General features: G+C 38.7%; 1 protein-coding gene across 2 annotated transcripts in view; it reads left to right on the top strand.

The window, feature by feature from the left end:
• The window catches only part of BRWD1 (bromodomain and WD repeat domain containing 1), a 100,282-nt gene that overhangs the window by 79,276 nt on the left and 5,967 nt on the right, over positions 1 to 15,039 (top strand). For both annotated transcript variants that reach the window (XM_081070985.1, XM_081070984.1), the window contains exons 38-41: positions 2,461 to 2,687; positions 4,146 to 4,313; positions 6,090 to 6,995; positions 7,991 to 8,938. In XM_081070985.1, the coding sequence (XP_080927111.1) occupies positions 2,461 to 2,687; positions 4,146 to 4,313; positions 6,090 to 6,995; positions 7,991 to 8,938 (2,249 nt within the window). The remainder of the gene's footprint in view (positions 1 to 2,460; positions 2,688 to 4,145; positions 4,314 to 6,089; positions 6,996 to 7,990; positions 8,939 to 15,039) is intronic.

Genomic DNA, 15,039 nt, shown 5'->3' with positions numbered 1-15,039 from the left:
TGCTCCTAACGCCGAGGTCGCCGGTTTGATTCCCACATGGGCCACTGAGCTGCGCCCTCTATAGCTAAGATTGTGAACAATGGCTCTCCCTGGAGCTGGGCTGCCATGAGCATCTGAAGGTGGGCGTGAGCAGCCGGAGGTCAGTGTGAGCTGCCGAGGGCTGCTGTGGGCTGCCATGGGCTACTGTGTGCCGCCAAGAGTGGCCGGCCACCAGCGTGAGCGGCCAGCAGCTGGCAAGAGCTGCCTTGAGCTGCTGTGAGTGGCCAACCGATGACTGGTGACCGTTGGCCTCAGCGGGGATGGCGGTAGCGCAGGGCTCATAACACCAGCATGGGTCAGGGAGCTGTGTCCTACACAACTAGACTGAGAAACAACGGCTTGAACTGGAGTCGGGAGGTGGAGGGAGACGGAATAAGGGAAAAAAATTTTTTTTTTTTGATCCTCTTTCTCTAGATGTCTTTGCTGGTTCAGCATAGTTCAGTGGTCAGCAACTTGTCCTTAAACACTTTTAAGTAAGGCTTCCACTGTTTTCTGAAGGGGTCTCTGTGTAAGGTAGGCAGGCCTCACTCTTTGCTTCTATTTTATCAGACATACGAGTCTCAAGGTCGGCCAAGGATGACTAATAAGTAATAATTGGGTTATCTCTGGTCTTTCTTGAATATGTATGGAACCCCCCCATCCCCAGGAAGATGTTTCAAAGACTCTAACATGGTCTCAATCCCAAAATCTTCCTTTTAGGTTTCTGGCTGAACTCTTTCTTGCTGTAACCATTATAGTTCCAACTATATGTTAAGTGGCCTTGAGCATGCACCTTTCCTTTGGGGCTCCCATATCAGGGCAACTCCCTCCACCTGCTAATCCTGGTCTCAGGGTGTCAGGCCACAGTATTGGGTGTGTATATGTGACTGTGGGGAGCCTCAAGTTAAAATGCTAAAGACACCACAGGTTTTATTTAGATTCAGACTTTTTTCTTGAATATCACTTTAATTTGTCATATGCCTTTAATTACTTTCCAGAGTTCTGAAATGATTGTTTTGGATTATTTTGTCAGCCTTATTTTTGCCTTTTGGGTGAGATGATTTGCTGAGGTCCTCATTGCATCCCTGTTCCCCATGTTTAGAATAACAGAGCCTCATTGGAATAGATAAACATAGTCATTAGATAAAAGACCTGTTCAGCTGCTTTGAAACCTGTGATTCAAGAACATGTGTTACACAGTCCTACGTGAGTCCTCCCTACCCCACCGCTTTTTTCTAACTTTTCATTTTGAAATAATTTCAGAATTACAGAAAAGTTGAAAAATAATTCAAAGAACTTGTGTTTGGATACACCAGTTCCTCACTTTATGCCACGTTTCCTTTTTTTGTTTTTGCTTTATCATTCTGTTAACATTTTTTCTTTTAAACCAGTCAAAAGAATATACATTTTTTTATTCTTAAAGATTTTTTTTTATTGGGGAAGGGGAACAGGACTTTATTGGGGAACAGTGTGTACTTCCAGGCCTTTTTTCCAAGTCAAGTTGTTGTCCTTTCAATCTTAGTTGTGGAGGGCGCAGCTTAGCTCCAGGTCCAGTTGCCGTTGCTAGTTGCAGGGGGCACAGCCCACCATTTCTTGCGGGAGTCGAACCGGCAACCTTGTGGTTGAGAGGATGTGCTCCAACCAACTGAGCCTCCGGGAGCTCAGTGGCAGCTCAGCTCAAGGTGCCGTGTTCAATCTTAGTTGCAAGGGGGCACTGCCCACCATCCCTTGCGGGACTCGAGGAATTGAACTGGCAACCTTGTGGTTGAGAGCCCACTGGCCCATGTGGGAATCGAACCGGCAGCCTTCGGAGTTAGGAGCATAGAGCTCTAACCGCCTGAGCCACCAGGCCGGCCCAATATCTTTTTATTTTTAAGGAAAATAGGATTATCTCAAAAGGAGTATTACCCAGATCTTTAATGTAAATACAAAGATTATCTTGCCACTATTTTCCACCATAATCCGTGGCTTGGGGCCAAACATGGTGAACTGGCACTTAGATGTGAATAGTTGCCTCTCTGCCCTTTCTGTTTAGGTTTTGTTGATTTCTCCTCTTAATTTTATACTGTGTTTAGAAACATAAATAGACTAGAGAGAAAGTTGGTCATATTGAGACTCACATTCATAACGTGAACAAATGGCTGTATTACTACATAAGCGTTGGCTCCCCTTAGCGTTTAATCCAAAGAACCTAAGGTTTTCAGTATGATTATCTGTAACTCTGTTACTTGGATCATTTGTTCATTATTCCAGTTGGGAATAAAACAATTTCAAATTTCGAGTAAGAAGATATTAACAGTAATCCATACCAGCAAAAGATGTTAATAATGAATATTTTAATGTTTTGATCTAAATTTATTCTCAGATTAAGTAGTAAAAATTTTTATTTAGACATTTTCTGTTTTGTTAAATATTTTTTCTTTTGTTTATATCTTTGACCAGAAATGTCAAACAGAAGCGTTTAACATCTCAGACGAGAGTAATTCCTGAGTCGGTAGGTTCCCCTACCCAGTATACCTCAAGTCGGGCAGCTTATTCTGCAAGCCGCAGGAGGAGTGCTAGTGTCTCTTCGGGTGGTACTTCTGGTGACTCTTCCGGTTCAACAGGATCATCAGAAAGAACGAGGAGAACTAGGCCCGTCACTGTGACCAATGGTTCTACGTTATCTGGTGAGACGTACTAGAACATTGTTCTTCAACTGTTGAGTGTCTCACGTGTGTACCACTGCTAGTCAGCGTGGGTCTAGAGGAAGGCCCACCTAAGCATGGCCTTTTCACGCAAGGAATTTACAGTTCAATATAAGGGACGAAAGCAACAAGCACGGAGTATGTGAATAAGTTTGATAAGTACTGTTCTTAGCAAATAGTACAGCCACATTTTGTGCAAATTTGAATCCTATGTTTCAAATAATACATAAATGTCAACTTTATGTGCAAAATTTGACGTTCTTATATTTTTTAAATTAAAAAAATGGCATGGTAATGGTGTAAGTTTAAAGCTGATGACCTAGTAAATTTTATCCTCTTTAGAATGTTTCTGTCATTTGGTAGTGTGATGACAACCAGATGATGCTAATCCTTTGTTAGCACTGTGTGAATGAGGCTGTGGTGTCTGTTTTTCGGTATTGCTCTGCGTGCTTTTGGTGACTTACGAGGATAGTATAATAATTACTGTTGTAATTTAAAATAATAGAATCAAACAGGTAGCGTGCAGCCACGTTTGAGAGACTAGAAGCCTCTCTGGAGTTTGGGTTACTTGATTGCCTCTCGTGTTGGGGAAGGGAGTCACATGATGAGTTCTGTCTCAGGGAGAGGGTCAGTTTAGCAGTGATGTGCAGGGAAGGGGAGGAATCTGCACACAGTCAGCATGCTGGGTAGTGGAATAGAGTAGGAACAGTCAAAGCGGACAAAGGAAGAAGCACAGTTTGGTGACATGTCCTATCACAGCCACTTCCTTCTCTCACATGGAGTTGGGTTGTGTTATGGAGTAAAATTTTGTCTTTTAGCAGTATGTTCCCACTCATTTTGATGACGTTGTCATTCTGTGATAGTCATGTAAGAAGTGAGTCTGAAGGAAGGAACGGGAAATGTGGGTATCCTGTCTTGTGCTCACACTGGGGCATGCACTCATTTATGGGGAATAGTGGGAGCAGTGACCTGTACTATTTAATTTGTTTATCTCACTTTTAGCACATAGAAATGAACTTCTGTGAGCTGAAAGCATGTGTGGTACTATGCTGTTAGGAAGGGCTACTAGAGAGACACTTCAAAGTATGTCTACTGAAATGCTAGCCCTGAAACGTGTTTCATATAACAGATGAGAGTGGATAGTGGAGCTAATTAAATTTTTAAGTGGAGGTTTGTTTATTAAATACATAAACTGTATTGTCTGAATCCAAACTAGGATTGATGTGTTACTTTCAGAAATAAGAGAACTTGATGCAGAATGCTGATTACGTACCTTTTAGTACCAAAATTTTTTTCAGCTCTTCTTTGGAACAATTTTTAAAAATATACCCTAAAGTATTTTGAGAATCTGATTGAAGTCTTTTGTTATGAAATAACTGCCTATGTGTGTAAAGATAGGAGAATATATGTAACGAATTGTTGCTGTTTTATTTTTCTTAGACAGTGAAATGGAAGATTCCTTAGGTACCTCTTCGTCATCTTCAGCTTCACATAGTTCCGAGGAAAGCAAAGAGAGTTCAAGAGCTCATGAACCCTCCTTACGTGGTAGGCTGGCAAGAAGCAGCAATCTCAGGGTGACCAGAACCAGAGCTGCTCAGAGAAAAACTGGTGAGACACTCTCAGTGGTGCTTTGGAGGAATGTATACCAAGAGAATCCAAGAGCTAAACGTTGAATGGTTTATTGACTTAGTGCATTTACATATGATTAAATGTCCTTTAGGCTTTTCTTTAAAAAAATTGAGGTGTAATTGACATATAACATTATATTAGTCTCAGGTGTACAGCATAATGATTTGATATTTGTATACATTGAGAATTGACCGCAAGTCTAGTTACCATCCATCACCATATACAGTTTTAAAACTTTAGTTTTTTTTCTTTTTTTGAGGACTTTTAAGATCTGTTCTCTTAGCAATTTTCAAGTATGCAATACAGTATTACTTATAGTCACCATGTCATATGTTACACCCCCACGATTTATTTATTATGTAACTAGAAGCTGGTACCGTTTGACCACTTCATCTAATTTGTCTAATTTGCCGCCGCCCCACCCCCACCCCCCCGCCCCTGGACAATCTATTCTCTGTAGGTATGAGCTTGATTTTGTTATTTTGCTTTTTGGATTACATATATAAGTGAGATCATACGGTATTTGTTTTCCCCTTACTTATTTCACGTAGCATAATGCCCTCAAGGTCCCTCTGTGTTGTTGCAAATGGCAAGATTCCATTCCTATAACTAATGAGTAATAGTCCATTGTATATACACTCCATGTCTTATTCATTCATTTGTCTATTGGTAGACACTTGTTTCTGTATCTTGACTATTGTAACTAATGCTGCACTGAGCATGGGCGTGCACTGATCTTTTGGAATTAATTGTTTTGGGTTTTTTTTCGGATAAATACTCAAAAGTGGAATAGCTGGATTATAAGGTAATTCTATTTTTAAATTTTTGCAGAACCTCCATACTGTTTTCCATAATGGCTGCACCAGTTTACATTCCCACCAACATGTACGAGGGTTCCCTTTTCTCCATATCCTTGCCAGCATTTGTTATTTCTTGTCTTTTTGATAATAGCCATTCTAACAGGTGTGAAGTGGTATCTTATTGTGGTTTTGATTTGCGTTTTCCTAATGATTAATGATATTGAGCATCTTTTCCTGTACATGTTGGCCATTTGTATATCTTATTTGGAAAATTTTTTATTTGGATCCTCTGCCCATTTTTCAATTGGATTGGTTTCATGCTATTCAGTTGTATGAGTTTGTTATATATTTTGGATATTATTAGCCCTTATTGGATATATGATTCGCAAATATTTTCTCTCATTCAGTAGGTTACGTTTTCATTTTGTCGATGATTTCCTTTGCTGTGCAGAAGCTTTGTAGTTTGATAATTTAGTTCCACTTGTTTATTTTTGCTTCTGTTGCCTTTGCTTTTGGAGTCAGATCCAAAAACTCATCACCAAGGCCGATGTCAAGGGGCTTTACCCCCTCTGCTTCTAGGAGTTTTATGGTTTCAGGTCTCACATTCAAATCTTTAATCCATTTTGAGTTATGATTTTTGTGTGAGGTGTAAGCTAATAGTCTAGTTTGTTCTTTTGCATATGGCTGTCCAATTTTCCCAGCACCATTTTTTGAGGAATCTGTCCCTTCCCCATTGTGTATTCTTTCCTTCTTTGTCATAAATTAATTGACCACATATGTGCCGGTTTGTTTCTTGACTGTCTATTCTATTCCATTCTTTAGGCCTTTTTGCATTTAGAAAGGGAATTATTTTGGCAGTAAAAAATAAGGAACATCAGTACTAAAATAATAAAGTCATTAAAAACATGTCGAAATAAGGAAGACCTTGCTAATCTTGCTGTTACTTTATTTCTAGGTCCAGTTTCTTTAGAAAATGGATGTGGCAGAAAAGCCACTCGAAAGAGAGTCTATTTAAGTGACTCTGATAACAATTCATTGGAGACTGGCGAAAGGCGAAAAGCCAGAGCTGGAAATAACAGGAAAGTTCTACGAAAGTGTGCTGCTGTGGCTGCCAATAAGATAAAGCTAATGAGTGATGCAGAGGAGAATTCTAGCTCCGAAAGTGTCTGTTCTGGCCGCAAGCTGCCTCACCGGAATGCCTCTGCTGTAGCTAGAAAAAAGTTGCTACATAATTCTGAAGATGATCAGAGCTTAAAATCAGAAATTGAAGAAGAGGAGCTAAAAGACCCAAATCAACCATCACCAGTGTCCAATTCTCATGCTGCCCAGAATGCTGACAGTGACTCTGAAAATGGAGTTTCAGAGTCAGAAAGTGATTTGCAGGTAGTCCGGAAAGGTTGGCATCCTAATGGTTACAAGTCCCACACTCCAACTTCTAAAACAAAGTTTCTTAAAATAGAGTCTTCTGAAGATGAGTCTAAAAGTCATGGTTCGGATAATGGACATCACAGAACTGCTGGCCCATCAACATCTGGGCAGAAACAGCAGGCAGAAAGCATTTCAGAGGAAGAAGAGGAAGCAGATTCTGAACCGAGAAAGTATGTTGGTAGGAAATACAACACAGGTCGCAAGAATGCAACTTTCCTTAAAAAAGCAAAGATCTTCAGTGATTCAGAGGAGTCTGAATCCGAAGAAGGTAGAGAAGATGGTAAATGTCCCAGAATGGAAACAAGCCAGATTTCGGGAAATTTGAAGAGTGACCCTGTTGACGGATCTCAGTGTTTCTCAGATCACGTATCTGGAACTGATTTGGATTCAGATGATGACAAAACAAAAGAAAAAGCAAACAATTTTATGAAAGGTAATTCAAAACATTTCGCTGATTGATTCTCATTGTCTTTCTTTCCTTACAGCATGCATTGTTTTTCTTTCCCATGAAATTTCTTGCCAGAGGTTCCTCTCCATGCCGTGCCTTGTCCAGTAGTCTTTCTGTGTGTCCTTCCTATTCCGATGTGCATGCATAACTGTTGGTCCGGTAGTACATTTAGTTTTATTCAAGTAACATCTTGGCCTTAACTATTGCTGTTAAAGACTTCATTTTTTGTATTGGGGATGGGGACATAGTGTTGGCTGTGGGTTTAAGAAAAGCAGGGGGCAAGCACATTTTTAAACGGAGGTAATGATAGTTTGAGAAGAGGAAAGAAAAGGATGGAACTGCTTGAAAGGAGTGTGGTAAGAATAACAGCAGCTAACAGAACTGTTACTGAGCTGTTTCTGTGTATCAGGAAGTTTTTCTAAATGCTTTATGTTTATTAATCAGCTTAGTCTCCGTATCTTTTAAGAGATAGGTACTATTACTATTATTGTCCATTTTACTGACAACTCTGGGGCATGGAGAGGTGAAATAATTTAATTAAGATTGTAGTCCTGGTAAATGGGGATTGATGAAAAATGTTAAGGAGCGGGAGACAAAGTAGGTGATGTGATTGGAGCTTGTGAAGTTAAGGAGAGTTTCAGGGAGGCTGAGAGTAATGGTTAGTTCCCATACCTTAGTGCAGTGGTAAAGAGAGTTTAGTCTGTATTCATGTAACTAAAATCTTTAAGTGTCAGGTGTTTTGTGTATGTAGATAGGAAGGCACGGGATGGCACTGATGGGAGTATGTTATACCTTGAATGGTGCTGAGGCCAAAAAAGTCAGTGCTCCAAAGTATTAAGAGCCCATCCCACTCACTGCCATCCTCCTTCCAAGTTAATAAGAATGAAGAATTCTGGGTGAAGTGGTTTAAAATATTGAACATTTAATTCCTTTAGATTTACTCTTCTATTAAAGATTAAAAGAATACTCTTAATTTTTAGATTCTGCATCACAAGACCATGGACACAGCAGAAAATGTTCCAGGAAAAGGGTCTGTTCCAGTGACTCAGACAGCAATTCCAAGGAGGTTAAGAAGTCATCAAAAGCCAAAACGGGTCTCCTAAGGATTTCTCAAAGATGTGCAGCCACTGCGGCCAGTAAGACAAAGCTCAGGAGCTCTGTGGGAGGTAGTAGTTTAGGAAATGTGTGTACTAGAAGCAAAACTGGAAGGAAGAAGCCCCTCCGTTCTGCATGTCCTGCAGCTGAGAAGAATGTGAGTGATTCTGAGGGAGCTGTAAACTGTGAAGTGCCAGGTGAACAGGACGCCTGTGGAGGGGAGCCTCCCGGCGCTGAGTCAGAGGGCAGCACCAGGAGCCGGAAGCAGGAAGCCCCCCAGTCTCCGAGTGGGGACTCAGACTCTGAAGGTGTGTCGGATTCCGCGCCCCAGAGCAGACCCACCAGGCAGACCAGTAAGCACAGAACAAATGTTGCACTTTTGAGAAAGAAGAATTCCTTGATTGGGTCTTCAGAGGAAGATTCAAAAAGCCATATTCCAGGGGGTGATGAGATTGGTAGAAAATTTTCTTCTGAGTCAACTTTGGCACAAAAAGCTACTGCAGAGCAGAACTTTGAAGAGGAACTGAATTATGGGCTGCGCAGGTGGAATGGCAGAAGACTCAGGACCTATGGGAAGGCTCCTTTCAGTAAGACGACAGTGATGGGGGACTTGCAGGAAGCGGCCAAGATGGAGAGGAAAAGGAAGAGGCCGCACCCTGAATTGGAAAATGTGAAAATTTCAGGACCAGCAGGGGATTCAAAGTGTGGACCTGACACGAGTCCTAAATCTGACTCAGATTTGGGATCTGTAACTGAGTCAGATGTTGACTCTGCTGATGAGACAAAAACCAAAAAGAGGAAAACGAAAGGAAAAGCAAAAGTAGTTAGAAAAGGTAAAACGTTTCCAGCTAACATACCTAAAACTGTGAGGCGACAAAGACAAAGCAAACGCCCCAGGTTAAATGTGGATGACAATGACTGGGAGGATGTGGACTATGCAAAATCTAAGAGAGTTCTGCGCCGTTCAAAAATAAAAACGAGAAATCAGGGTAGAAGGACCGTGAGATACCACGATGGGGAGGATGATAGAAGCTTAGAAAATGTGTTAGATTTTGATGATCGCACCTTATGACCTTGAGGGAAACCAGTTCATTTAAAGAGGAAGTGGACTGGAATTTATAGTGAAAGTTGGCTATTGAAATTATTTTTTTGTCCGACAATTCAGGGAATATATTTATATTTTTCTATGAAAAGTTATGAATGTGACTAAATCATGACTGTTATTTTTGTTTGCACTTGCTTGCCCTTGTAGCAGCATTCAGCACAGGTGCCAAACTATGCTTCATTTTGGGGGCAGATCTACTTTGACAGTATTTAACTACAGAGAGCAAGAGTCTGAAATGTGTTTAACACTAGACACCCTGGTTGTGAAACCAGTGAGCATTACCTTCCTGGTAGCAAGTGCCATGCCGCTGCTGTCTGAATTCATGAAGAGGTGGTAGTTTCTAAGCCCTGTCCTATTGTAGTGGAACAATTTCACATGACCTATGTTTACAGACTTGTCATAAATATTATGTGCATACTGACATTACAATCATGGGAAGTGTAACCATGATTAGTAGGCAAGGTACCTACCACTTTTTATTTTTCTTTCCCTGGCTACTTGAGTAGAATGCATTATACAAGATTTGGTCATTTTCATTACAATTGTTTCCAGTTTTCTTTCCAAATGCTATTGGGTCTGTCTGTCTGTCTCTCTCTGTCTCTGCCTCTCTCTCTCTCTCTAAGGAAAATATCATCACTTTTATTTTATAAACTTGAATTTATAAAGTGCTGGTAAATTATTTTTTTTAATGTTTTGATTGTATGTTTTAAACCTCTAAGGCCAGACCATAGTCCTAGCATTTTTCTTTAAAATTGTGCACTAACAAAATGCTATCTAATTTGTCTTTCCAAGACCTCCTGGTTTCCATGGACGGGATTTAACCAAACTCTTGGTCTTCCATAGTCTTACTCTGTGAAATAGAGGAGTTTGTGTGCCTTAGATTTAGGAAAAGTTTGTTCTTTAATAGCATGTACAGGGCTAAGAGAGTATTTAAATTATTTGTAGTTCCCCCATTTTTATTGAAATCGTAGGGTTGAGTTTTGTTAAGTGTGCAATCACAAATGTCATCTACATAGGAAAGTAGTGAAATGTTGTTCTCCATCTCTTTGGTTTTACTGCTGCCATGTGCAATCCCAGGCATTTTTTGCTGGGGCAACTAAGTGTATCTTTATTAATGACCTCAGTTTAAATCTGTTTTATGGGAAAATAATTTTGAAATCCATTTAAAGTGAAACTTTTATCACATCATCAAGTACCATAGTACACTTATTTTCTCGAGCCAAATATTTTTACTTGATAGGTTGTGCTACTCCAAACAGTATATATAGGTGGCCATTCCTAGCTTGTTTGTGCCTGAAGACGGACTTGATTCAAATGGTTTACATATTTTGTAGCTAAGGGGTATGTTACAGTACTCCCACCTTTATTTATTGGCCCTATTTGATTTCAGACAAAATTCACCCTTTTCTCCTGTGTATCCTTAAAGTGGCAGATACGGAAAAGCATCAGACTCTGGTAGCAGTGTTAGAGAATGTTAAGTGTTGTTTTTAATTATCTGTTCCATTTGACATGGTAGGAGGTGTTTTCTCTTTCTACTCTGATGTAAGGGGAAGGATATCTTTGGACATTACCAACTGAAACAGGTGGGATACCTGCCTGTCCTTTGGTTGTTTAGAGAGCTGTCACCACTTCAAACCTGATGCTATGCTCTTCTTCGCAGAGCTTGTATTAAGTGTGTAGTGGACAGTTCGGTGTCGGATAATTGGCCTGGACTATTGACCTGAAAAAATTAATGGAATGCCCTTTACTTTCCCCATTTTAATGGTGATAGATGTCATATCCATTAATTTATTTAAACTCTTCTTAAGCTTCTCCGTTTTCTAGCTATTCTCAGGGTTATAACTCCATGTTTACCATCATTTGCAAAAAGGTACCAAAAAAATCCATAAATATAAAATACACTCATAAATACATACATTTTTTTGGTAAAAATGATACTTTGATCATTTAGGCTTCATCAATAGAACTAATCTTATCTTTTAGACTGAATTAACTCGTCATTAATTGGCTGGTCAACTAATTACTAATTTTTCATTTTTCCAAAGTGGTTAGATCCTTGTTTGTAGGAGTATTCTGGTTTCATCTTAAAAAAAAACAAGAATTGGGCTGGTGGCTTTGAAAGCATGGCTGACAATGATAGCATTCTCAAGCTCTGAAGTAAAATGAAGGGATTAGAGAGAATTGTTTTTATGGGTCTTTTTGGTCATGGTGCTATTTCTAAGGTTCACTTTGAATATGTGACACACACACTCCTACGTACTTTAAGGGAAATTAATAAATAATTCATAGTTCAAATGTTTACACTGAGCTCTAAAACGTTTGACTTTTTTTTCCTACTTCTTTTTACCCAAAATGCGCAGGGATGTAATGCACAGATGTACTTTAATTTGTTCAGGATCAGTGTGTATTTTTCTTGTGAGAAAAGATAAAAGGTTACAAATTGAATGTGAACTGATCCAGAAGTAAGTGCTGTAGCTCTCCATTGCACTTGAAGTTACTTAATGGTATATGAAAAAGAAAGACTGCTGTGGTTGTTGTGTATGTCCAGAGTCCTATGATTTTATTCATTTATGGTTTAAAAAAAAGTTTGAGATGTTTAGATTTGATTTTTGATTTCTTTCAAAGACTAATTTTTACCAAGCCTATTAAGAAAAAAAAGATTTCAGACATTTAAAAAATAGGTAAGGTTTTACTAGCATTTTTTTTATATCCTATTTATTTAAAAAGGGTATTTCTGACGATGTGTGGTAACTTCTGAATAAAAGGAGAAGTTTATCCCATTTTCAGATAATTCCTAGGGTGAGTGTTCTCCCTTTTTTATTTTAGGGAAAAATCTCTGATTAAATCCTTTCTCAGTTTATTAATCCTTTGGAAGGAAGATAAAGCAGTTAAAACAAGTTTCTTTCCAATAGTAGAGTGTTGTGCCTGAAAAGGGAATTAGTTTTATAATAAGGAAATGGGGGGAAAGGACTTGTTTTGGGAAAAAGCACTTCAAAATGTAGAAATGTGAATGGGAAAAGGAGACATAAACCAATGAAAAGACCATCTGAGGTTACTATCCAAAAATAAGGAGAAACGTCAGCAAATCCTTCACACTACATTGGTTGATGACATCTTAAGTAAAATTCTTATTTAGAATAACATTGGGTCCATACTACATTTCCTGTTTCTCTTCTAGCCTGTTTTTCTTTAGAATAATCAGAACACAAAATTTATTAACTTCATGGTATAGTTTTAAAAACTAAACTGAAAGGATTGTAATCTCTTCTGTTGGTACAAATTGAATTTAATTATACCACCTGAAAAGAATGAGAGGTTTGTATATCAGAATGCAAGAACATTGTTAAAGGTGCATACAGTATTTTTGTTTTTACTTTTTACTCAATTGTATTGATATTTCGAGTAATTTGTAAATGGTTAGAAAAGGTCTTTTTGCCTTGCCCCTTGTTATCGCTGAAATACCAGCTCCATTCTCTTCATCGATGAGTCAGTATATTTACTTTATCAGGTATCTTATAGTTGACACCAAATACTTCAGTTGTCTTAAACTGCATGGAGATTATAGTAGAGTTATTCTAATATGATGGAGTACAAAGCGCCTTCACTGTAGAAGAAATTTTCGTCTGTTAATTAAGTTATACCTTTCACTTCTGCTGTGGATACCGGGGAATAATAAAGCAGAAACCCTAAGAAATTGCAACTTAACAGTCTAAAGACTGTCTCTTATTTTAGAATTTGGGAACAAAGACCAAACAAATTTGTTAAAGCTAGGGAGAAAATGGAGCATTGTGGAAAAATCTAGTCCAACTAGGTGAATAAATGCTACTCTTGCTTACAGCTCAAATTGTGAATCACAGGATTGAAGTGTAAAGAGTAAAATGATGAGGGCTGTTTTGCCTCTTCTCACATTTAAAGAGTATTTTTATAATCATTTTCTTAAATTATAGATGTTTCCTAAGGAAGGATACATGGGGATTCTCAAAGTTAAGGGGCATGTTTACCAGTCACTCATAATCTGTTAAGTGTGTTCCTACTACATTGTTAATGTGGTAGAAAAATACCAAGGCTCTTACTTGATGTCTCCTCGAAGATTGCCCTTCCGGATTTGATGGAGGGAGGTGGGGGAGGGGCAGTCACATTTCAGTCCTACAGGTGTGTAGGCTGTCTTTGGCAGCAGGGCACTAACTATAGACTATATCTATTTGTCAAGACTAATTCATTCAATAATATCAGTGAAACAGATGCTTTTCTGGTCATACTTTAGTTTTTAACTTAATTTTAAGGTAAGTGTTATCATTTATTGAAACCTTTAATGGGAATTTGGGCTGTAAAGAGAAAGAGGTATTCTCACTGATCTAATTGAAATAAGGTGACCAATTACAGACTTTTGACTGCAGCAACTAGCCGGCTGGCCGCACAAGGAAAACATTTAGAAATTACGACCTTTTTCAATCAGTGGTTAAAGGAGTCTTTGTTTACTCTGTTGAAGTTGATTTTCTACGTGTTGATCTGTACTTACTGCTTGGACTGTACATTCACTTCACCAGTACAATTGTCATCATTTTCCTGGAGCCTGTCAGAGGCAAATCTTTAATTTCCCATCCCACACAAGGTCTCTAACTTTCTAAATTAACTCTTTACCATAGCTGAGTCTTCACATTTTCATCTAGGATCCAGTTTTCAGTCAGTTACTAACTAAACTAGCAAGAGTACAATCAATTTCAGAAGGCTTTTTCTCTCCACCCCCACCCCCTTTTTAAACTATTTCAAGCCTCCTCGCTGGTTAATTCTGTAAGGTCTGCTTCTGTGAAGTAGATTCGAATCCAGTATTTACTTCTGATGCTTTATCCTGCCTATGATAGTTTGAAATGCTGTGAGATATCTCAAGTTCATTAAGTGTAAGATCCCTTTCATACTTCATAGAGCTTTCATCAGATTTTTAGAAAAAAATTACAGTAGTGATCACAAATCTTGTGAGAATCATGAATGTTACCAGTTAACTTTCCTGGGGATGAGAGAGCTGTAGATGAGCTGTAGGTGCGAAACAAAACAATCCAAGGTTCTGTGGTGCCCTCGTTGAGTGTATTGCAGTCATAAGTTCATCTATCCAACCATAAGAACGACCAAAGTAGTGACGAACAACTAGATTACGAATTATTTCTGACACTCTCTTGACCTGAAGTTGCTATACTGTAGAAGCTGATTTTTCGGTGTTACCAACTTCCCCTAGAAAAGAATAATAAGTGAAACCCGAACAATTGCAGAAAACACTTTATTCTCCAGTCATTTTCTAAAGAGACTTTCCAGTTTATGGGATCCTTTTGGAAACTTATGATTTAGGAGTGATGAAGAGCAACGAGAAGTGCTGTTTGCTTCCTGAGTTTGGGTCATTTCATTATACCAGTGAAGGGCAGGCAATGAAGAAAGAACATCTCAAACCAGCTATGATCAAGGCTTCTTGAGACATCATTTATAACTAAAAAGGTTTCCCCTCTATTACAGAATCGGTTTATCCACCAACCACAGCAAGCAGTAATGTCAGTACTTAAAAAAATATATGAAATAGACTAGTACATTGTTTACATTTTAATTGAGGCTTTCTTTTATCTCTCCATTCTCAAACTTGTTAATGCTCCAATTAAAATGCTGCTGAGATTAAAATTACACTTCTACAGCAGTGATGTGTAGTTTACTTTGGGTTTAGGAAAACAATTTTGTATCATGAAGTATCAATGGGGATATGAATAATCCTTAAAACAGAAACAAGAGACTTACTGCTTTCAATCAAAACTCTGCATCCAAGTTTCTGATGATCACCACAGACCATCT

The sequence above is a fragment of the Rhinolophus hipposideros genome, assembly GCF_964194185.1.
Source record: "Rhinolophus hipposideros genome assembly, chromosome: 2".
Lineage (NCBI taxonomy): Eukaryota > Metazoa > Chordata > Mammalia > Chiroptera > Rhinolophidae > Rhinolophus > Rhinolophus hipposideros.
Note: the sequence above shows the minus strand (reverse complement) of the source record. Positions and strands in the feature narration are given on the sequence as shown.